This window comes from Thalassophryne amazonica, chromosome 10 (assembly GCF_902500255.1).
Source record: "Thalassophryne amazonica chromosome 10, fThaAma1.1, whole genome shotgun sequence".
Classification (NCBI taxonomy): domain Eukaryota; kingdom Metazoa; phylum Chordata; class Actinopteri; order Batrachoidiformes; family Batrachoididae; genus Thalassophryne; species Thalassophryne amazonica.
The window spans coordinates 105,947,278-105,970,194 of record NC_047112.1 but is presented as its reverse complement, the minus strand read 5'-3'; the positions used below and the strand labels follow the sequence as shown (position 1 = coordinate 105,970,194).

Below are 22,917 nucleotides of genomic sequence, written 5' to 3'. Positions count from 1 at the left end.
GATCAGCGCCACCTACTTGCATTTCATAATGAGGTTGCCAAATAAGCTCTGAAACGACGCCATTAAAGGCAAACGAGGCATTCTAAACCCAGCATAGTACATAGCTGTTTCAGAGAGCCTTTTAGGAAGGTTCTGAGCCATTACAGACCCAACCAATTTTTTTTGGGCTACATATCACATCACAGAACAAGGATTAATGCCCCATTCAACCTCTCTCTATCACCTTTAAGATAATCTCTCTGTCTTTTCCAGTAACCATGACAATCCTGTTCCCCACATCCAGATGATTCTACATTCTACAAAGACTACTGGAGAATTCCCAGGAGACTAAGGCCAAGAAATATGAGTTTTTTGTTCCCCTATGTCTTTTCTGGGGTTCATCATCTCTCAAAGTAGAACCTTCTTCACAGAGACGCAGTGACCAACCCCACCATACAAATACAGCTGCAAGGGATCCTTGGGTTGTTTCAGTGGTCTACCTGGCAATAGGACTTTACCAAATTGAAATCTTATCTCACTTCAGGACTCATCCACTCTTTACTTGATTTGAGCCAGTAGCTTGTGGTGGAGATAAATGTCTCAGCACTACAACTTTGACCACAAACTGCATTCTTGTGCCTTCTTCTCTGATCACCTCTCTGCCACTAAGCAGAGGTAAGATGCCAGGAACCATGAGATGCTGGCAGACAGGTTGGCACTGAAGGAATGGCGTCGCTGGTTAAAGGGAGCTGAACAGTTCTGCTTGGTGGACTGACCATAAAAGTTTACCATCAGAGAGACTGCCCTCTCAATAGGCCTAATCCTTATTATTTGACAAATTTCAGTTCACACCGTCATACCATCCTGGTTCCAGGAACCTAATGGCAAGTGTCAGTTCCAGGGACAGAAGGAACCAACACAACCAACACATCATAACCTTACACTGCTTATGGTGGAGGGTGTAAACACTCCTGCATCACTGTGTGGTATGCCAAGTGCTCTGCAGCAGACACCAAGGTTCAGAGGGTTGTGAATGCCGCACAGAGGACTGTGGTAGGCAGCCTACCCACCATCATGCACATTTACACAAATAGATGCAGGAAAAGGGCCTCCAGCATCAAAAGACCCCAACCACCCAGCAAGCATGATGTTGGTTCCTCTCCCTTCAGGCAGGAGAGTGAGGAGCATCATGTGCCGAACCACCAGACTGAGAAACAGCTTCTTTTCAGAGGCTGTTGAGTTCTGATGGAGCACTATAGCTCTGTTGCTTCCTGCACATTAACACCGACGATCCTACCTTGGGCGAGTAAACACCTGTTAATACCTGGGTTGCACAACACCTTGGCCTTTGCACACCTGTACTTTGCACAATAGCTGGACTTCTGCAGATTTGTATATTTGCAAAATAACTGAACTTTTGCACAGCGATATTTTGCACAATAATTCCGTCCTGCTGTTCATTACAACTGTGTTACTTTTTATTTATTTTTTATTCTTGCTTTTATTTATTTATATTGCCTAGTCTAGTTTAGTTCATTAACCCCTGGGACCTTCTGAAACCTGATTTTGCATAATGTCATGTGGAAGAATAATACGGGGGTGATCAACTTCGTAGTTCAAATAACAGACAGAAAGTGATTTAGCACATCACACCAAACAGTCCACCTAACACTTTCTGACTAAAGGTGCCCTGACACGTGCACGATTTTGATCCGCGCAGTTGCACGCACTCTGCCGTGCAGGAGAGTAAACTCATTGCAAACCGTTGTAAACTGTGCGTGGCTTTGGGCAAGTGTGCAAAGAAAATTTTGAAGTGTTCAAAATCACTGTCACGCATTAATTATGTGAACATGAGGTAAACAATTAAAAAACACTGCATGTCAGTGTGAGTGACTGCGCCAGCGCACCGCATCACAGCTCTTCTGAATGATTATAACGAGCTATTAAATCTATCATAAACACAATTTTACAGCTACTCATAAGAAGGAATGAACATGCAACTGTTTTACCAAGCCATTACAATATAAATGACAAATAATTACCATTTAGACCGTTCCAAAAGCATTCTCCACCTCATGAAGTGCACGAGAGAGAGAGAGAGAGGGAAACTGCAGCTGAAATGGTCTTCTGTGATTCCGGAAGTGATTGGAGGCATTTTCAACTGCCTACTCTGAGGAAAAATGATTAATCCGCTATAAAATAATTATTTTATATACGCAGCGTCCAGCAAAGTGCAGCATCCAGCTAGGAACACAACGGCTGGCATCGTCACAGCGAAGTGCGTGAGAGTGCAAAGCCTAAATGCGTGCAAGTGTCAAGGCACCTTAACACACAATACTACTGTCTTCAAAAGCATAATTATGAATAAAACGACCCCCTGAAACATAACATATAACAAGACATTTTGAATTAATAATGACCCAATTAAATGATGTCATTATCAAAATTTGAAAATGACATAAGATTTCATATACAGTGGTCCCTCACTATAACACGGTCACCTTTCGCGGCCTCGCAGTTTCGGGGATTTTTTTAGTCCAATGTTGCATGCATTTTTTGCTTTTTTTTTTTTTTACAGCGCGTTGTGTTCTGCATCCTCATCAAGCAGGCTGATCACGGCACCGCGAAGGGAGCGTACGCGCATTGTGTTCTGCGTGTGTCTGTTTATAAGAATCTTCTCGCCCAGAAGAAAAAAAAAAAGAGCGCCAACAACTACCCATAACTGTGTTCTTCACTCGGAAGAAGACACCTGCACCGAGGTGTCACTCAGTTGAAAAAGACGTGACAGTGGAGCGGTGCCAGGACGAAGAGGCGTGGTCAGAGGAACTGTGAAATACTGGTGAGTCACTATTAATAATTTCTTATGTGTCCAACCTCGTAGGTTGATCATTAAAATTAAATTCGTTAGTTCTAAAAGCCATCATAATTATTTATAGGAAAACATTCTATTTTTATTTCTCAAACAAATGTTTGGGCCTGAAAACAGGTTTTGATGTTTGGTTTCATTCTATAATACTGGACTTATTTTTCTACTAAGGTTTGGACTTTGAGAGTGTTTACACAGGAGAGAAAAGTGAGAAAATGTTTATGCCTGTTTGAGAAAAGTGTATAAAGTGTGTAATGTGGGGTTTTGCAACCTTAAAACGTCTATAATACGTAATTGTAAAAAATAACGCTGACTACTTCGCAGAGTTCACCTATTGCGGGTTATTTTTAGAATGTAACTCCCGCGATAAACGATGGACCACTGTATAACATAGTTAACTCAGTTGAATAACCAGTTTATCGGGTGCACCAGCACTCACCATGACCTCAACCATGAAAAATAATGTTAGTTTTTTTTTTTTTTTTTTTAAATAGTCACATTCATGAATATCGTTCTATTTAATTGCATGATTTTTTATTTTATTTCACAATTTCTGTCTTTCAGCTGCCTCGATTGTTCAGGGTCACCACAACAGCTCCAAGACAAGACAAGACAGATCTGCATTGGGATTTGGGACAAGTTTTACACAGGGTGCCTATAGTGAGGCAACTCCATTTCTATGTGGAGAAACACACACAGCCCCTGGTCTTCCAAGTACTAATCAGGACTGACTACGTTTCACTTCTGAGATCTGACTGGCTGCATTTCAGTTATTTCACAACTTGGACCACTTTATTCTTCCAACCTGTGGAGGGAGCCATCGAGCTGCAGTGTTCTGAATGAACTGAAATAACATGTAAGTGCAGTGACCCGCTGTATTTGTACATGCATGAGTTACACATTAGTTGTCAGAACAGTGCATACAGAAGGACAGAGCCAACTTTAACCTTTGACCTACCATGGAAAACAGATTCGTATTGGTATGGCTGCGATATGAAGTGAGGTAAAGTCAGGATCAAGGCACTGACGGACATCAGCAGTCCACCGATTCCAATGACACGTGGGCGGTGAACACGATTCCCAAAGTAACTCACAAACACAATGAGCACGGTGTTACTGACCTAAGACACAAAGAGACCATTTTCAAAGAGGACACAATCATTTGTGTGCAGCAATTAAAATATACAGATACACAATTACTTTAGTGTAAGAAAAAAAAAAAATCAACCCCAATTCCAGTGAATTTGGTACGTTGTGTAAAATGCAAATAAAAACATAATACAATGATTTGCAAATCCTCTTCAACCTATATTCAATTGAATACAACACAAAGATATTTAATGTTCAAACTGATAAACATTATTGTTTTTGTGCAAATATTTGCTAATTTTGAAATGGATGCCTGCAACACATTTCAAAAAAGCTGGGACAGTAGTATGTTTACCACTGTGTTACATCACCTTTCCTTCTAACAACATTCAATAAGTGTTTGAGAACTGAAGACACTCATGACTGGGTATAAAAGGAGCATCTCCAAAAGGCTCAGCCATTCACAAGCAAAGATGGGTGAGGATCACCACTTTGTGAACAACTGCATGAAAAATAGTCCAACAGTTTAAGAACAATGTTTCTCAACATTCAATTGCAAGTCCATAATATATTCAGATTAAGAGAAACTGGAGAACTTTCTACACGTAAGCAGCAAGGACAAAAACCAACACTGAATGCCCGTGACCTTCAATCCCTCAGGCGGCACTGCATTAAAAACTGACATCACTGTGTAAAGGATCTTACCACATGGGCTCAGGAACACTTCAGAAAACCACTGTCAGTTGACAAAGTTCGTCACTACATCTACAAGTGCAAGTTAAAACTCTACCATGCAAAGCGAAAGCCAGACATCAACAACATCCAGAAATGCTGCCGCCTTCTCTGGGCCTGAGCTCATTTGAAATGGACAGACGCAAAGTGGAAAACTGTGTTGTGGTCTGATGAGTCCACATTTCAAATTGTTTTTGGAAATCATGGACGTCGTGTCCTCTGGACAAAAGAGGAAAAAGACCATCCAGATTGTTACCAGCACAAAGTTCAAAAGCCAGCATCTGTGATGGTACGGGGGTGTGTTAGTGCCCATGGCATGGGCAACTTACACATCTGTGATGGCACCATCAATGCTGAAAGGTACATCCAGGTTTTGGAGCAACACATGCTGCATCCAAGCAACGTCTTTTTCAGGGACGTCCCTGATTATTTCAGCAAGACAAGGCCAAGCCACATTCTGCACGTGTTACAACAGCGTGGCTTCATAGTAAAAGAGTGCAGGTACTAGACCGGCCTGCCTGCAGTCCAGACCTGTCGCCCATGAAAATGTGTGGCACATTATGAAGCGCAAAATACGACAACGGAGACCCCGGACTGTTGAACAACTGAAGTTGTACGTACATCAAGCAAGAATGGGAAAGAATTCCACCTCCAAAGCTTCAACAATTAGTGTCCTCAGTTCCCGCTTATTGAGTGTTGTTAGAAGGAAAGGTGATGTAACACAGTGGTAAACATACCACTGTCCCAGCCTTTTGAAACGTGTTGCAGGCATCCATTTCAAAATGAGCAAATATTTGCACAAAAACAATAATGTTTATCAGTTTGAACATTAAATATCTTGTATTTGTGTTGTATTCAATTGAATATAGGTTGAAGAGGATTTGCAAATCATTATATTCTTTTAAATTCACATTTCACACAATGCCCCAACTTCATTGGAATTTGGGTTGTAAATGTGCAAGGTGAGTTTGGGGGAAACAAAATAGGGTTGTTCATTCTTTTGTAAAGAGTGAAGTGTGATTGTGAAAATGTGACAAAGTACTGGCAAAAAGTTATCAACATCATGCATTTAAATCCCCAAGTAAACACTAAAACCAAAAAAATGAAAAGAAAACATTCGTACATTCCATCAGTATTCTTTAATATCTGCAATAAATCTGTTCCAAAGTACACCGGTCCCACTTGATTTGTCAGGAAGTGAGATTCTGATATGCGGTTTGTTCCGCAATTCCTCTTTTGTCATCAGTTGCCTTGGAAAAAAAAAAAAAAAAAAGCCCTATCATGAAGTCAGCCTGTGCGAGGGCGTGTTGTTGTTGGCATGTACCTCGTGCAGGGAGGAAATGGTTCCAGAGGAATAGCTGCTGAGGCCAAAGCGTCGCTCGATTGTGGTGATGGTGCTTTTGAAGTAGGAGCTGTAGAGCAGCTGAGAGAGCTGCAGGAGGCTGTGGCACAGCACGAACAGCTACGACGACACCAAACGCAACATGTCAGCCTCAAACGTGGACTTCATTATCCGTCACTGTTTACAATTAAAGGAGTCACATGCATTTTCAGGATGCTAATATAGGTCACCTGCACAGGCACTGAAGTGATGCTTCTGTAAATCAGCCCCTGTTCAGGAAGCGCCACGTTTCTGTGCCTGTTGCTTTAAATACAAAGGAGCTGCAGCTGACCACACCCCCTCCCTGAAGTGGGTGGAGCAACTGCAGTTCTCCTGCAGTGCGTGGGTGCATCACAAACAGCGCAGACAAACTCATTGGGTGTCTGAGAGTAAACATATTACATATGTCACAGAAGCTCAAACGAGCCATTTCATGTCTAAATGGTAGGGGTGTAACGATACACAAAAATCACGGTTCGGTACATACTTCGGGTCTGAGGTTAGGGTTCGGTTTGTTTTTTGTACAGTATGGGAACAAAATGCAAAACATAAATTTGCTTCTTGTTTAAACCAACAATTTATTGTAACATTATACAAACAGATAAATAAAATAATTGCAAAGTGCTGCCTGGTATTAAGTTAAATAAAATCTTCTCAAATGAACAACAAATGTATGAAATATTATAAAAATAAATTCCTAGTAAACAGCTTTTAACAAAACCTTTCCACAAGTAAAGAGCAACACAACGGTTCCAGCATGAAGCCCTGTTCAATGTTATTCAACCTTCATAATTTTTGCCAGAAAAATGTCCAAAACTGTCACACTCTATAAGGAATTTTTTTAAGAGAATTAATGTTAAAGAATCCCTTTACTTTTGTACAATTTATTTTATTTTCTATTAACTGTTTGTTTAATGTTTGTTAATATATATTTTTAATATATACTCATATTATGCTTGAAATGTGTTTTGAAAACAAAAACATTGTGGGAGAGGCAAACGAGTAAAACCACCTGAAAAATATTTAGAACCACAAATAAACTTCTGGTCTCTTAGTTTGTTTATTTATTCTGCCATTAAAATTGGCCATCACTTATAAAAATAAAATAACTTCTCAAGGCCAGGGCTTCTCAAAGTCTAGGGACTATTTAATCACAGTGCAGCAAACGAGGTCAGTAGGCTGAGCGAGTCCGAGTGAGGAGGATTGTAGATATCCCTCCGCTCAGCGCTTTACAGGTTGCTGCAGGCAGCGGAGGAGGAGGGGGAGACTCGCTGCCGCTCGGTGACATCACCGACTTTCACTTTTAGTCGCCTAACATCAGAAAAGTCTCCGGTAATGCCAGGAAAAGTATCTAGATTTGCCGCTAGTCGCTTTTGAGAAAATAAGTCATCAAGAGGGTTTGGAAAGTTGCCAGATTTAGCGAGAAAGTCACCAAGTTGGCAACACTGAATATGAACACATGCAGCACAAACTCACCCGTGAACAGCCCTGTACCGAACCGAACGTCTCGTACCGAAATGATTCAATACAGATAAATGTAATGTAAATGTAAATGATCCACACGTCGCTGTCTTTGAAGGCTCTGACCCTTTGGACGTTATTGTCTTTGCCTTCAACCCTCCTGTGAAGGAAGAATAGCGGGAAGTAAAGGCACAGAGTTCTAATGCTTTGGGGCACGTGCGCTGACGTTGATGGATAACCACAGAGCTCTGTGATGAAAGAGGACTCATATGCACTGAGTCTCCCAGAATAGCTGAAAGAATCATCTACCCTCCATTGTAACAGATAAAACAGCGTGTGGACAATAGTGTCTGCATCAAACAGGGTTGTGTTCTGATCTACCTCTGTGATACAGTACCAGGGTTCTAAGGATCCATGCATACCACCGCACTGAACCGTGCAGCAAGAAAAAACAGCTGTTCGGAATGTAAACATCTGTCAGTGCCAGCAGCAAGCTGGCCGCTGGCACTAACAGCCGTAAAGAAAACACCAGTGCAGGGTGGGCGTCGCCCGCAGGAGCCGAGTTCAAAGCAGTAACGAAAACAAACAATGTCCTGAAGAAACCAAGCAAATAGAAAGCAACGTGTTGGACAGCATGTACTCAGCAATGTCAAGACAGCTGGGGCTGCTGAGGAACTACTGTTGACCCGCTGCCTACACAGAGACATTGAACTCCTCTGAGAGGTGACGTGCACATTTTTACAAGCTTCACAGTCTGTATAGTAACAACAGTTACGACAGTTCTGGCATTCAAGTCTGAAGAATGGACGTCACCATTTACACTTTACAGCTGAACTTTAAAGGTGCTCTAACTCAAGATTTTAAACACGAACATCACTGAATAACTCATTTCTATGTACTAAATGTTTACTGACAAACGGGAAGTTTAGTATCACGGGATAACGAGCTACAGAATCTAGTTGTACGGTGCAAACTGAACACTCAAAGCATACCACAGAGACGATCCCTACGGAGTTAACATGCATGTTTACCTCACTAAATGTAAAGAAATGTTTTGATATGATGTGACTATGTGCTGTGTTGCTGAAATAAATTTCATTCATTCATTCATTCAAATCTTTTAAAACAGCACTTTATACAGTTAGCTGCTTACCTTAGCCTCCTAACAGTTTGGTACTGGGGCTGGGCCAGGGGAAGACAACTAGGCTAAAGTAAGCAGATAACTGAACAATCACGCATCCACATGATCTGGCCACGTATGCTTGTTTAGTGGATGAAATCCATGTGTGCAAGTTTAGTGCATGAGTCCTGCCCTGTGAAGCTGTTGCCACTTTCCCCAATTTGAAAAAGACAGCAATAATCACTGCACACTGTACAGCTGTTGAATAATATTGGCAGTGCACGCATTGCGTCTTCAGGCAGAATTTCTCAAACGCCCTGGGCATTCCGACACGCAACTAGTGTACATCTAGCATTTTCTACATAGAAAATTCTTCCATATGTTAAAAGGCTCCGAGTACACATGTCTGAGTATGACCAAGGAGCAACGTGACAATCAATAACATACCAAAATGTCTTGACTGAACACATACACTGCAGTCACTTCATTTTCATATTCAAAGTCACGCTCTTGTAAGAGCTCGAACAAATTTTTTGCGAGTTATTGTGTTGACAAACTAATCTCAGACTGACTTACTGCTACTAGGGGAGCTACGACCACTACCTTTGCACCCCCCCCCCCCCCCACAGGACTAAACCAAAACAACTTTTTTAGGTTCCTTAGATGACCCCAAAACACAATCAGGATGTTCCCAAAAATAAAAACTGGCCTCAAGCCAGTTATCCAAGATGGCCGCCAAAATAGGGTTTTTTTTTTTCACTAAAACACCAATGATTTCTGTCATTATTAAGTCTATTGTTTTTTTCCTACTATGTATTTTAATGATAAGGGTCTATTGGCGGCCATTTTGGATGCCATTTTGAGTCTTAAACCCATGAATGAATTTAGTTTAGGCACAAATGCGTTTGCTGTGACCTGCAATGGTCTTCCCATTGAATCTCTGTGATATTTAAGTTGTTTATATGTTGTGTAAAGATGTTTTAGTGAAAAACCCTATTTTGCCAACCATCTTGGATAACTGGCTTGGGGCCAGTTTTTATTTTTGGGAACATCCTGATTGTGTTTTGGGGTCATCTAAGGAACCTAAAAAAGCTGGTTTGGTTTAGTCCTGGGGGCGGGGTGGGGGTGCAAAGGTAGTGGTCGTAGCTCCCCTAGTATGCATATCAGAGGGAATCATTGAGAAACTACTGAACCAATTTTTGTGAAACTTTGTTTAAAAGTGGGGCAGTGACAGAAAGAAACCATTAAAATTTGGAGAATATCTAAATGCAGTGAATCCAGAAACTTTAAAAAAATGCTGAGACAGTAACTGAAAAAAGGTGTTATGTGTCGGACGCAGCTCGGAGAACCGACCAGCGTTTGAAGGACCCAGTATGAAATAAGCAGAGCACGGTACAAAGGCTAACTGAATTTAATACATAACAGTGATGTGATACAAAACAACTAAAGAGTGTGCGGTCTGGCGTGGTGGTGATACGGTGCGCTCCCAGCAGCACTAACGGTCCGGAGCCAGAAGCCGTTCGAACCCAAGGACCCCGCCGACACCCCCCAGGTGGCCGCAACAAACCGAGTCTGTGAAAGAAGGAACCATTATGTGAGTCCACATACACACAGAGAGACCACTCAAAGGTGTACAAACAGCAAACACTTCCTGGCTTAATTACTAATCAGCTTCCCAACCTGCAGGCATGGAACATCCAGTTCACAAAACTCCACTGCAGTGGAAGCCGATACATGACTAACGTACAGCTCAATATAATAAGGTGTGAGGGACACCACATTTACTGACTGTATAAACGTTAGTCACAAAATCTAACGTACCTCAGGAAGTGTGCTGACGAGCGTGAGACCTCACCCCCTCCTCTTTCACAGACCGTGCATCAAACCCTGGACGTTCTCTGCATCCACTGATGATGAGATGGCTCCCGAGACGACGATCTCACCCGTCTGGTCACAAGGTCGAGTCTCTGGCCAATACACACTGTATACTCCAGTCTTAAATGCCACCATGTTCCAATCCATATAGATGCCCCTCAGCTGTGAGTCCTGACGAGCCGCAGGTGATCAGGGTGAGGTCCTGATAACCTCAGCAACACAGCCACTCAGTCCCAAATGCAAGCCACCTGGAAGGAAAACCAAAAGACAGAAACAAAAAGGCAGCCAGGCCCCCCCAGCCATACAACAAAAGGTTTGTTTTGTTGTGCAATTGTATGAGCGATTACAATTAGGATGCGGGCTATTCTGGTTTAAGAATGTGCTGCACTCTGCTCAGTGCTCCTGTAGATTTTTACTTGGGCCATGATTGACAGGAAACTTTTTAGAGCCGCTGGTGTGTTGCATAACGCAATAATAAGCAAGAAGGTCATATTGAAAAGCACAGAACAAAACACCACAGTTTAGTTCTCTTAAATAAACTCATGGACATTTACAACTGGCTGCATGAGTCACACGGTATTAAAAAAGACAAGTCTTTTCTCGCTGCACTTCTGACGTGACATTACTCACAGGCCTGGAACATAATGTATCACAATACTACAACAGTTTAGTTTTGACAGGCAGTGACGTTATTGCTGGTCTAATTAATGACAAACACTCCATGTTACACTATTAGTCAAACTTGATTTACGTGGGGGATGAGACAACTAAAGCGGCAAATTTAAAATAGAGCAGCACTTAGTGGAGTGCAAACCTCCTAGTGACGTTCCAGCTATTAAAATTCCAACCCATCCACCTCTAAAGTGTACAGAAACAACTCATCATGTTATAATAAAATTACAAATTTTACTCATTTCACTTCGCAAGGGCTGCAATTTTAATGAAATCCACAGTTGTTAAGATTCTTGCATTAAACTACGGTGACCAAATGTCCTGTTTTCCCAGGACATGTCCTATTTTCATATCCTGTCCAGGCCGTCCTGGAATTTTTTTGTAAAGTGATGAAAATGTCCTGGTTTTCATTGTTTTTCATCTAGCATCTTTGAGTAAACTTTGAGTATCATTTGAGTATCTCAATGCCGCCCCAAGTGTCCTGATTTTCGGTAATCAGTCACCCTACAATCAACAGTAAGAGGTAACACTTATCTAGTCAGTGTGTGATACTAATGTTAGCTTGTGTAGCTAAAGTACAGAGATGGTAACATGATGCACACATTAGCTCATCTAGGTGAAGCACAGAGGCAGTAACACAATCCAAAGTTTGCTCATGTAGCCAACGTACAAAGGCAGTAACATGCTAACATTAGCTCATGTAGGTAAACCATTCTCGAGGTTGGCGCCCACGTGACATGGTGACGTCGCCAATCCGAAGGCGAGAATTCGTGCTTCCGTGAAAACACACTCGGGCTGTATACTGTTCTGCTGAAATCAATCGTTTTTTTTATTGTCTCTAACTTGCTTCGGCCAGCTGACAGCCATCACTGCCTCGAACGGTGAGATTTATACACCAAGATGAGCTGAAATGAACCACTGTACATTAAATTAACTTTATTGCTGAGTCTGACCCCTTTCAAAAGTGACTAAATTACATGTATTTGTATTGAGCTTGGCAATGTTTTTAACCAAGAAAACCCAACGCTCGAGGTTAAATACCCGGATGACCGACCTTGAGAATAGAGCTAGTAAAATGCTAACATTAACTCATGTAGGTAAAGCGCACAGTAACATGCTAACATTAGCTCATGTAAGTAAAGCACAGACACAGTAGCATGCTAACGTTAGCTCATGTAAGTAAAGCACAGAGACAGTAGCATGCTAACGTTAGCTCATGTAAGTAAAGCACAGAGACAGTAGCATGCTAACGTTAGCTCATTAAGTAAAGCACAGAGACAGTAGCATGCTAACATTAGCTCATGTAGCTAAAGCACAGAGACAGTAGCATGCTAACATTAGCTCATGTTGATAAACTATAGAGCCAGTTTTGAGCAAGTTTGCTCATGTAGCTAAAGCACAAAGGCAGTAACATCAGGGTTGCCAAATTTGGGACCTCAGCCGGAGTGAGACTGTGCATTTGTGCAATATTTTTGGTAACCCTAACCCTAAAAAAAAAAAAAAAAAAAAACAGTCCTCCTTTACTAATAAAATTAATAGAAGGCAAACTCTAATTCTTCTCCTCTCCACATCCACCCTTCTCCTTTTTTCTGAAATATTTCAGCAAGCTCACCTACAGGTGTGTGAGAGGCAAATAAAGAGAAATGCTTAAAATGGCTGGTGGTCAAGATGGTCCAGGTTGGGGGGGTCTGAGAGCAAAGCCCCCCAGAACCTGAAGGGTTTTAGCCATGCTAATGCTTCCCACAACCATTTTCTGCAGTGAATTTGCAATGAGAGACAGGGAGGCAGCTGTTTATCCAACTCTTTACAAGTTGGACAAAATCTGTCTTCATATGACACAAACTTCTGTGCTGTGAGTCTTTTCTCTCCAAAACTGGAAAGGAGGATTCAAGCCTCAAGCCAGAAAGAAGACTCAAGCCTAACACAACTGAAATTTTCTTGTTTTTAAATAAAAACCTTTGAAGCCCCCAAATCCCCTTCATTTTGTATTTCACAATTTATATCTCTGTTTTATACAGTATTTTATGATGGCACAATCACATTATAACACAAGAATATTAATGTCTTTAAATGAAACTATAGTCAAAATATCCAGATGCACATCGAACATTTATTATTTAACATACATAACAGTGCCTATTTAATTGTTTAATGCAAGTGCTATGTTAAAGGTTGGCCAGTAGATGTCCCCATATCAAATTCTTCAAACAACCATTTCAACACAATTGCTTCATATTGACTCAGTGGTTCAAAACGCTTCGGTTTCTCCATCACTAGTAATTATCAATAAAATACTTCAGCGACCGCACGTTTTCAGCGCATGTGCACAGATAGACTTATAATCATGAATATTTACTAACCAGGACATTAAATAGAGTACATGTCCTTTAAATGACCATGTTTACTACTAGTTGAAGTCTGTAGCCCTCTGCGTCAACACACTGATTAGGCTACGTCTGAAGTGACAACCCAATTTTATTACACAATAGATTATTCGATTTGTTAGGCTATTTTATTGGCTTACCTTTGTCATCCAAAAAGTGGCCAACTCAGAAACAAGCTTCGAAGCTTTGCTCGAACTTGGTCTGAACGATTCACATGCAGCTGAGGAATCAACTGCAAGGTTTTCAGCGAATCAGCGATCAGAGAAAACTGCAGTCAGAACGTTGCCAGCAGATGTTAACAGCTGTTTTTGGGTGTGTGCTTTAAACGCCTCTTCTTTCAGTAAAAAAAACCAATATGCTGTGGTCTGATCTACTTTAATTTAGTCATCAACAGAAAATTAACAGGAGAAATTTTTATTTTGGCGTGACATTTCTTGCCTGTGCGGGAGAGCGTGAGATTGATGCTGAAAGTGCGAGTGTCACGCCAGATGCATAAGAGTCGTCAACCCTGAGTAACATGCTAATGTTATCTCATGTAGGTAAACCCAATCTGTGGGTAAACCACAGAGGCAGTGACATGCATGTTATCTCATGTAGGTAAACCCAATCTGTGGGTAAACCACAGAGGCATTAACATGCCAATGTTAGCCGATGTTGGTAAACCACAGGGCCAGTAACAATGCTCATGTTTGCTTGTGTAGCTAAAGCACAAAGGCAGTAACATGCTAACGTTATCTCATGTAGGTAAACCACAGAGGCAGTGACATGCTAACATTAGCTCATGTAGGTAAAGCACAAAGGCAGTAGCTAACATGCTAAAGTTAGCTCATATAGGTAAACCACAGAGGCATTAACATGCCAATGTTAGCCGATGTTGGTAAACCACAGGGCCAGTAACAATGCTCATGTTTGCTTGTGTAGCTAAAGCACAAAGGCAGTAACATGCTAACGTTATCTCATGTAGGTAAACCACAGAGGCAGTGACATGCTAACATTAGCTCATGTAGGTAAAGCACAAAGGCAGTAGCTAACATGCTAAAGTTAGCTCATATAGGTAAACCACAGAGGCAGTGACATGCTAACGTTAGCTCATGTAGGTAAAGCACAAAGGCAGTAGCTAACATGCTAATGTTAGCTCATATAAAGCACAGAAGCAGTAGCATGCTAACTTCAGCTCATGTAGGTAAAGCACAAAGGCAGTAACATGCTAATGTTAGCTCATATAGGTAAACCACAGAAACAGTAGCATGCTAACTTTAGCTCATGTAGGTAAAGCACAAAAGCAGTAACATGCTAATGTTAGCTCATATAGGTGAAGCACAGAAGCAGTAGCATGCTAACTTTAGCTCATGTAGGTAAAGCACAAAGGCAGTAACATGCTAATGTTAGCTCATATGGGTAAACCACAATTACTAGCATGCTAACATTAGCTCATGTAGGTAAAGCACAAAGGCATGCTAACATTAGCGTGTGTAGTTCACGCACAGAGGCATCAACACAATGCTAAAATTACCTAATGTAGCTAATACTGCATTTAACACGATTGTAAACTCAGGAAATTAAAGTTAGAAACTTCTGAATTCTGAAAAGCGTGCACTCCCTATTGAACTTTGAAAATAATATGGACACATGCAGTAACACATGAGCTTTGTTGCTGCATTCATAATGAACACATAAGTTAGAACAATGGCTTTCTGTAAATGCCAAAATGGAAAATGTGTCTGATGAGAGTAATTCTCTTCATAGTCGACTCATTAGTTTTAGCATTAATTATTGCAGAACACTTTGCAAAAACTAATGCTGGCAACTTTTTTAATATATAAATAATGCAAACATATTACAGGAAAAAGTCAATTTGTTTAAAGAAATGAAATGCCATCTCTTTCAACAGTCATGACGAAGAATTCCATGATTGCTGGATGGAAAAATCAGCAAATCAGAGCATGAATTTCTGCCCAGGTTTCCGTGGAAAACAATCCCAGGTGACCACAAGTTCAAATCGGCCCATTTACCGTGCAAATTTGGTTCCATGATTTTTGTACCATTGCGTACTGCAAACCCCGCCCACGCAAACACTAGCGGGGGCAGCGTTTAGCTAAACAAGGCCGATTTTCTTTTGCTGATGGACGATGATTTGAATGAACTAATTGACGGTGCTAATTCTTGTTTCAACACACACACGCACGCACGCAAATCTACTATGCCGTAAGCCGTCTGGAAGCATGAAGAGCTGCTAGGATGAAAATGATGAAGTTAGAATGAAAACCTGGACAAATTTCTGATGCAATTTTTTGCTGGACTGAGGAAGAACACAAAGTCTTTTTTTTTTTTTTAAGTACACAAAGTCAGTGCACGGCATCACAGATTACATTGTCAGAATGATTTTTGAACTATCTAACTGTTTTTCCAAATTAACTGAACAATTTTGGACTCCAATTTAAAGTTTGTGTTGGACTGTTGATGTCAAAGCACCAGTGACGCGGCACATCAAAATGTAAGTCCCTTTTCTGTTGTTTATAAATTCATAAAATATCAAGTGACAAGGATCTATTTTAGCCATTATATAAAACAAATAATGAATGTTTTTACATGCTTTCAATGGAACAAATATTTAATTTGGAACATTCATTCTTTCACCGCATGAAATATTGGTACCACTGAACTCAAAGACTCGTTATTTGTACGTGAACAATGGATGTTAATATCACCATTAATCAATCCTTGGTAACCAGACAAGCTCTGAACAAAGGAAATATTTCAACCTTGCCCGTTGTAAAACATGATGTCAACTAAATGTGCCAAACAATAAATATGATTATTCACAAAACTTTCTCATATTAATTTCCTGCACTTTGTTAAAAATCATTATAAAATCTTTGTATAATTGATTTCCACCCTTGAGAAATGTCAGCTAGACTACAGGCAATGCACTAGTCTCAGATTAAGGTTTCCCAAAGTCTTGACCTCAGCCCTACTGAAAATATCTGGACTATTGATTAAAAGTCAAGTTTGTGCCAGAAACCACTGATGGAATTGAAATCTACCAATTCTTTCAAGAAGAGTAATCAAATATTCAACCAGGATTCTAACAAATGTTGATGGCTGTGAGAAGCGAGTGGTCAAACAAATAATAAATGTGCTGCATCATTAATTTTGACCATGTTAAATTCAACAAACTCAAAATAAATAACTTTTTACCTGAGGCCAACATATGACCATCGGGTATTACGAAGACCTGGCGTCTGTCCGTCTGTCTGTGTGCAGCATAAGTCCTGTTCTTTTACTGCCACAGTCTTCAAATTCACAGGGAACATTCTTGGGACACAGACCTTGGACAAGTTCAAAGATGGCTATCCTTGGCATATTTTAAGAGTTTAAAAAGTCACATTGAATCTTGTTTGAATCTTTTGAGTGGCGGGGGATGACAGCAAATCAGAGTAGACGTCAGTGGCTGGTCTCTCCAAAACTGCTTCGCTTTGTGTTATGGGTTGGCGCAGAGAAATATCATTTCCGCTGAAGCGGCAAATCCGAAGGCGAGAATTTGTACTTCCGCGACTGGCCGCCCGATGAAAACAAGCTTGGGCTGCATTGTTTGTCTATAGAAATCAGATGGTTTTGTTTCGTCTCTAAGCCAGCTGATGGCTCTCACTGCCTGGAACGAGAGATTTTATACACCAAGCTGAGCTGAAATGAACCATTGTACATTAAATCGACTTTACTGATGAGTCTGATCCCTTTGAAAAGTGACCAAATTACATGTATTTGTATTGCGTTTGGCGATGTTTTCGTCGGCCAAAAATGTACACCAGAGGACGCTCGGGTAAAGTCCGCAGCAACCCATATGTATATCTCCCATATATCATGTAAAAGCTAGCAAGAACTAAACACTTCTAAAACCGAAAACGCCGTTTTTGGAACCTAATAACACCTCTAAACTTATTTTGCGGCTGTTAGCATGGTGATGTCGCAGGTTGGTAGCTAGCTGCAAAACTCTTTCATTTGTGTGTAAATATGTCCTGTCATATATTGTGTAAAAGATAGTGAGAAATAAACACTTCTAAACTGAAAATGCTCTTTTTGTAACCTGATAACAGATTTTGCGGCGTTAGTGTGCACGCTAACTCAAAGCTAACTTCCTATGGTGTTAAATTTGTCTCAATACCAGCAAATGCACAGAGGGTGATCTACAAATATTACTTGATTTGCATAACTTCAGCTTTTGTCAAAAGCTCATGTACACAGACACGCAAAAACTCCTGCACACGCTGTTAAAATGTAAGTATTGTTTTTGACTGTGATTAATTAATAGAGGGGCTTCATTGAACATATAAATTTAAGGCAACAGGATCTTATAATTAAACAGCTGCAAATTATAAAGAACACAAGGCTCATACAGCCAAGGCCATTTTCGCACTGTTATATTTTTCTTTTATATATGTTATACAACTCTCTGCCCCAGAAAAAAAGAACAAATCAAAGAAATCACTTAAAGCCCACATATCATCATGACACCCATGTCTGTGATAAGTGTAAAGTTCTGACCACAACTGTAAACTTCATGAATTTGTTCTAACTCAGAATCTCAACAGGTTTTATTCAGCAAGTATCCGCAGAATACAAGGAATTTGACTTTGGTTTTCTCTCTGTACTGCATGTAGAAATACACACTAAACACTGAATAATTCACAGTAACAAAATGTGCAAGTAAATAATATGTGCAATAATAGAAAAGAAAAAGGGTGTGTGAAACAGACAACAGATTGAAATACATAAATTCTTCACAGCTATCTGACTTTAAATAATTTCAGTCGGATTTGTACCGTTATCCAGATCTGCACAAAACTCCATGTTTATCAACAAAGAAAGCCTGCATACAATAAATGATTTGACCATAAAGAGCATCAAGCATTAAAGGATAAACGGGCAAAAATAAATAAATAAATGTAATGTCTCTCTTTTGCTTTTAAAACAGAAATGTTTTGTGCATAATTTTATAAGAACATTATGATCAATTTCTTACTACTTTATTATTTCTTTTATTGTCTTTGTGGGGTCACGGGGGCAACCAATAAAATAATCATGTTTTATTCATCTCAATCTTTCATAAAATGCATAAGATTCTCTGTACCATTAAAAATATAATGCATAAAACTGCATAAAATTCTTTGTACCATTAAAAATATTTTAAAAGTAACATGAAAATTTGTTATTTTACTGACAACACTTTTCTTCTGTGGTTTCTTCAGACTTTTGCATGGTATGTTAATCATTATGTAATTTTTAAATGTGTATACTTTTAAATATAGATCCACTCACGGATAAACTTACAAAATAAGTGAATAAAATTAAGTACAAACATGGATACAAAGGCAACAATCTGGCTTTCAGTTTGGAATACGTGGAAAACTTTGCCCCATGAGAAGAGCCAAACAAATATAACAAAGTGACCAAAACACTGGCTGAACTTTGTGAGGTCACACTCGGTTAACTCGCTTTTGTGAGCACTACAAAAAAAAAAAACAACTAACAGCACGTGATGATGATCAAAGTGTCTGTCGGTTACCTTGATGTTGCAGCCCCGACGTCTCGTGCCGGTGTCAAGGTTCGAGTGTTGAGTCTCCATCTTCTCTGTCTGCTTTGTCTTTGAGGTGAGCTGCTGCTCTTTAAAACCTTTGGTGACATCACGACCCAGCCCACCGCAGCACGCGGAAAAAATGTTTTGAAAGTTGTGAATTGAGAACATAAAGTCCCCGCTGATTGGCTGAGTCACGCGCGAGACCGAACACCACCTGTGTGCACGAGCTGTGCGCGTTACTCACCGTCAGACTGTCAATCACAAGCTGAGTGAAGCTGACACCCCACCCACGTGAAAAATTCCAGCAAATAGATTAAATGGTTAGTGCTCCGTTTGTGCCGTTAAAACTGTCGTTTGTGCTGCTTTCGTTTCTGACCTTTTTAGGTCATCCAAAGGTCACCACCCCCCCAGCTTACAATATCTCAAAAAGGAAAGCAGCACAAACGAGTTTTAACGGCACAAACGGAGCACTAACCATTTAATCTATTTGCTGGAATTTTTCACGTGGGTGGGGTGTCAGCTTCACTCAGCTTCAATAACAGGGACGCTTCCTTGGCTTTGGAATGCTCGTCCACGCGTGCCCGAAACTAATTTGCACAATTAAAGAGCGTCTTCCTGCACTAATTAATCAACAACCACAAGTACAAATGTGACCAGCAGGGGTCGTGTTTTTATTGTTTCAAAGCAGATTTGAGGTCTGTTTCACCAACTAAAACAAAAATAGGCGAAAAGCCACCAAACGTCCTCACAGAAATACAACCCCTGGCAAAAATTATGGAATCACTGGCCTCGGAGGATGTTCATTCAGTTGTTTAATCTTGTAGAAAAAAAAAGCAGATCACAGACATGACACAAAACTAAAGTCATTTCAAATGGCAACTTTCTGGCTTTAAGAAACACTATAAGAAATCAAGAAAAAAAAAATTGTGGCAGTCAGTAACGGTTACTTTTTTTTAGACCAAGCAGAGGGGAGAAAAAAAAATATGGAATCACTCAATTCTGAGGAATAAATTAGGGAATCACCCTGTAAATTTTCATCCCCCAAACTAACACCTGCATCAAATCAGATCTGCTCATTAGTCTGCATCTAAAAAGGAGTGATCACACCTTGGAGAGCTGTTGCACCAAGTGGACTGACATAAATCATGGCTCCAACATGAGAGATGTCAATTGAAACAAAGGAGAGGATTATCAAACTCTTAAGAGGGTAAATCACGCAATCTTGCAAAAGATGTTGCAAAGCAATATGTCTCAAAAATGCACAACAAAACAAATGAGGAACGAATGGGAGGAAAGTGCAGTCAACGTCTGTGACTGAACTGTAAGAATCTGCCTTAAGGAAATGGGATTTACATACAAAAAAGCTAAACGAAAGCCATCATTAACACCTAAACAGAAAAAAACAAGGTTACAATGGGCTAAGGAAAAGCAATCGTGGACTGTGGATGACTGGATGAAAGTCATATTCAGTGATGAATCTCGAATCTGCATTGGGCAAGGTGATGATGCTGGAACTTTTGTTTGGTGCCGTTCCAATGAGATTTATAAAGATGATTGCCTGAAGAGAACATGTAAATTTCCACAGTCATTGATGATATGGGGCTGCATGTCAGGTAAAGGCACTGGGGAGATGGCTGTCATTACATCATCAATAAATGCACAAGTTTAGGTTGATATTTTGGACACTTTTCTTATCCCATCAATTGAAAGGATGTTTGGGGATGATGAAATCATTTTTCAAGATGATAATGCATCTTGCCATAGAGCAAAAACTGTGAAAACATTCCTTGCAAAAAGACACATAGGGTCAATGTCATGGCCTGCAAATAGTCCGGATCTTAATCCAATTGAAAATCTTTGGTGGAAGTTGAAGAAAATGGTCCATGACAAGGCTCCAACCTGCAAAGCTGATCTGGCAACAGCAATCAGAGAAAGTTGGAGCCAGATTGATAAAGAGTACTGTTTGTCACTCATTAAGTCCATGCCTCAGAGACTGCAAGCTGTTATAAAAGCCAGAAGTGGTGCAACAAAATACTAGTGATGTGTTGGAGCGTTGGTTTGTTTTTCATGATTCCATAAATTTTTCCTCAGAATTGAGTCCATATTTTTTTCCCTCTGCTTGGTCTAAAAAAGTAACCGTTACTGACTGCCACAATCTTTTTTCTTGATTTCTTATAGTGTTTCTTAAAGCCAGAAAGTTGCCATTTGAAATGACTTTAGTTTTGTGTCATGTCTGTGATCTGCTTTTTTTTCTACAAAATTAAACAACTGAATGAACATCCTCTGAGGCTGGTGATTCCATAATTTTTGCCAGGGGTTGTATATAGTTGTCTCAAAACTAGAACTGTTAGAATTATACTTGACATCATGATGAATTTGTCTGATAACTTCAGTTCACTTTTCTCCACCATGTTATAACTGACATCTCAAAATTAATAAATCTGACATCTCATAATTACGATGCATTTTCTTCCAGAATTTTGATATACTCATAACTGTGATGTTAATGATTTAACAAGATAATTACCATGTCAACATAATGACGCCCTCATAAATGATTTACTGTTCTGTAATTTGGACAAGGTGCCTGATAGTTATGAGCTCCTCCCCTCATAACTGTCAAAAATGAGCCTCCATACAAACATGCTGGACCGTGACATTTTAAAAAAGGATTCTAATAAAGTACTTGCACATTTAGTGTAAAAACAGTAGTAAGAAAAAACAAAACAAAAAAAATTATATATATATATATAAATGTATGCATATCTGTGGCTCTCTGCAGGGTGCACCATGGCAAGATGCAACAGACAAAATAAATGTTCAGCAGTGGATTAGTGGTTAACACTGTTGCCTTGCAGCATGAAGATCAGGGGTTAGATTCCCGCCTGTGGCCATTCTGTGTGAAGTTTGCACGTTCTCCCTGTGTTTGCGTGACTTTCCTTCCTCCCACATCCAAAGACATGCAGTTTAGGTGAATTGGAAACCATATACCTGTCCAGTTCTCCCTTGTGAAAGAGATCTTGATCTTAATGGGACTAACCTGGTTAAATAAAATTTGCTACTGATAAACCAGGTAACCCACCAAATCCGTCACAAAATAATGTGAACTTGTTTGTAGTTCTCCCAAGGCCAAGTGCATTTAAACATCATTAAGATGTCAGTGAGGTGTAGTTGAAACCAAGTCGTAGCACAGCTGCAGCAAAGAAAAGAAAATGCCAAATTTTACTTTTTCTATCTTAAAATATGGTTAAGTTCAAAGTATCTCTGCTCTGAGTGTTCTAGCAACAGACAAAAGAGATCAGTCTTATTTTTTTTTTTTTTATAGATTAAATTAAATGCCTTTTGATACCTTTAAGGATCTGCAGGAACACTGACTGATATGCAGTTTATGCATTTCCTCTCATTGTTTATTCAAACACAAAGCCTGTTTGGATTTTTCGTTGTAATGATAGTTTGCCCAAACAAGCCAGAGGACAAGTGGAACAATCTAGCCTAGAGTTCACTTTTCTTAGTAATGAAGAACACTGGAGAAGCAACAAAAATCTCCTCCTGCCTTCTCTCCAATCATAGCAACTGGAGCTTGTAACTCCAATTTGCCAGGATGTCTTGGTGGCTTCCCTCACTTCTCTCCTTCATACACTCATTTTTTTTGTACAGTAGTGTTCAGAATAATAGTAGTGCTATGTGACTAAAAAAATTAATCCAGGTTTTGAGTTTGTTATTGTTACATGGGAAACCAGGTACAAGCAGATTCAGTAGATTCTCAAAAATCCAACAAGACCA

General features: G+C 40.0%; 1 protein-coding gene and 1 long non-coding RNA gene across 2 annotated transcripts in view; one reads left to right on the top strand and one right to left on the bottom strand.

Annotated features, from left to right (window-relative positions):
• The window catches only part of slco2a1 (solute carrier organic anion transporter family, member 2A1), a 71,077-nt gene extending 51,780 nt beyond the window's left edge, over nt 1–19,297 (bottom strand). Inside the window, 3 exon segments of the mRNA XM_034179235.1 lie at nt 3,804–3,966; nt 5,991–6,128; nt 19,123–19,297. Coding sequence (XP_034035126.1) covers nt 3,804–3,966; nt 5,991–6,128; nt 19,123–19,182 — 361 coding nt within the window. The 5' untranslated portion in view covers nt 19,183–19,297.
• LOC117519338 lies at nt 6,854–13,199 on the top strand. The gene is made up of 3 exons (XR_004563248.1): nt 6,854–6,865; nt 9,762–9,764; nt 13,079–13,199. It is a non-coding gene; the product is annotated as an uncharacterized LOC117519338 (long non-coding RNA).
• Nucleotides 19,298–22,917: the final 3,620 nt, after the last annotated feature.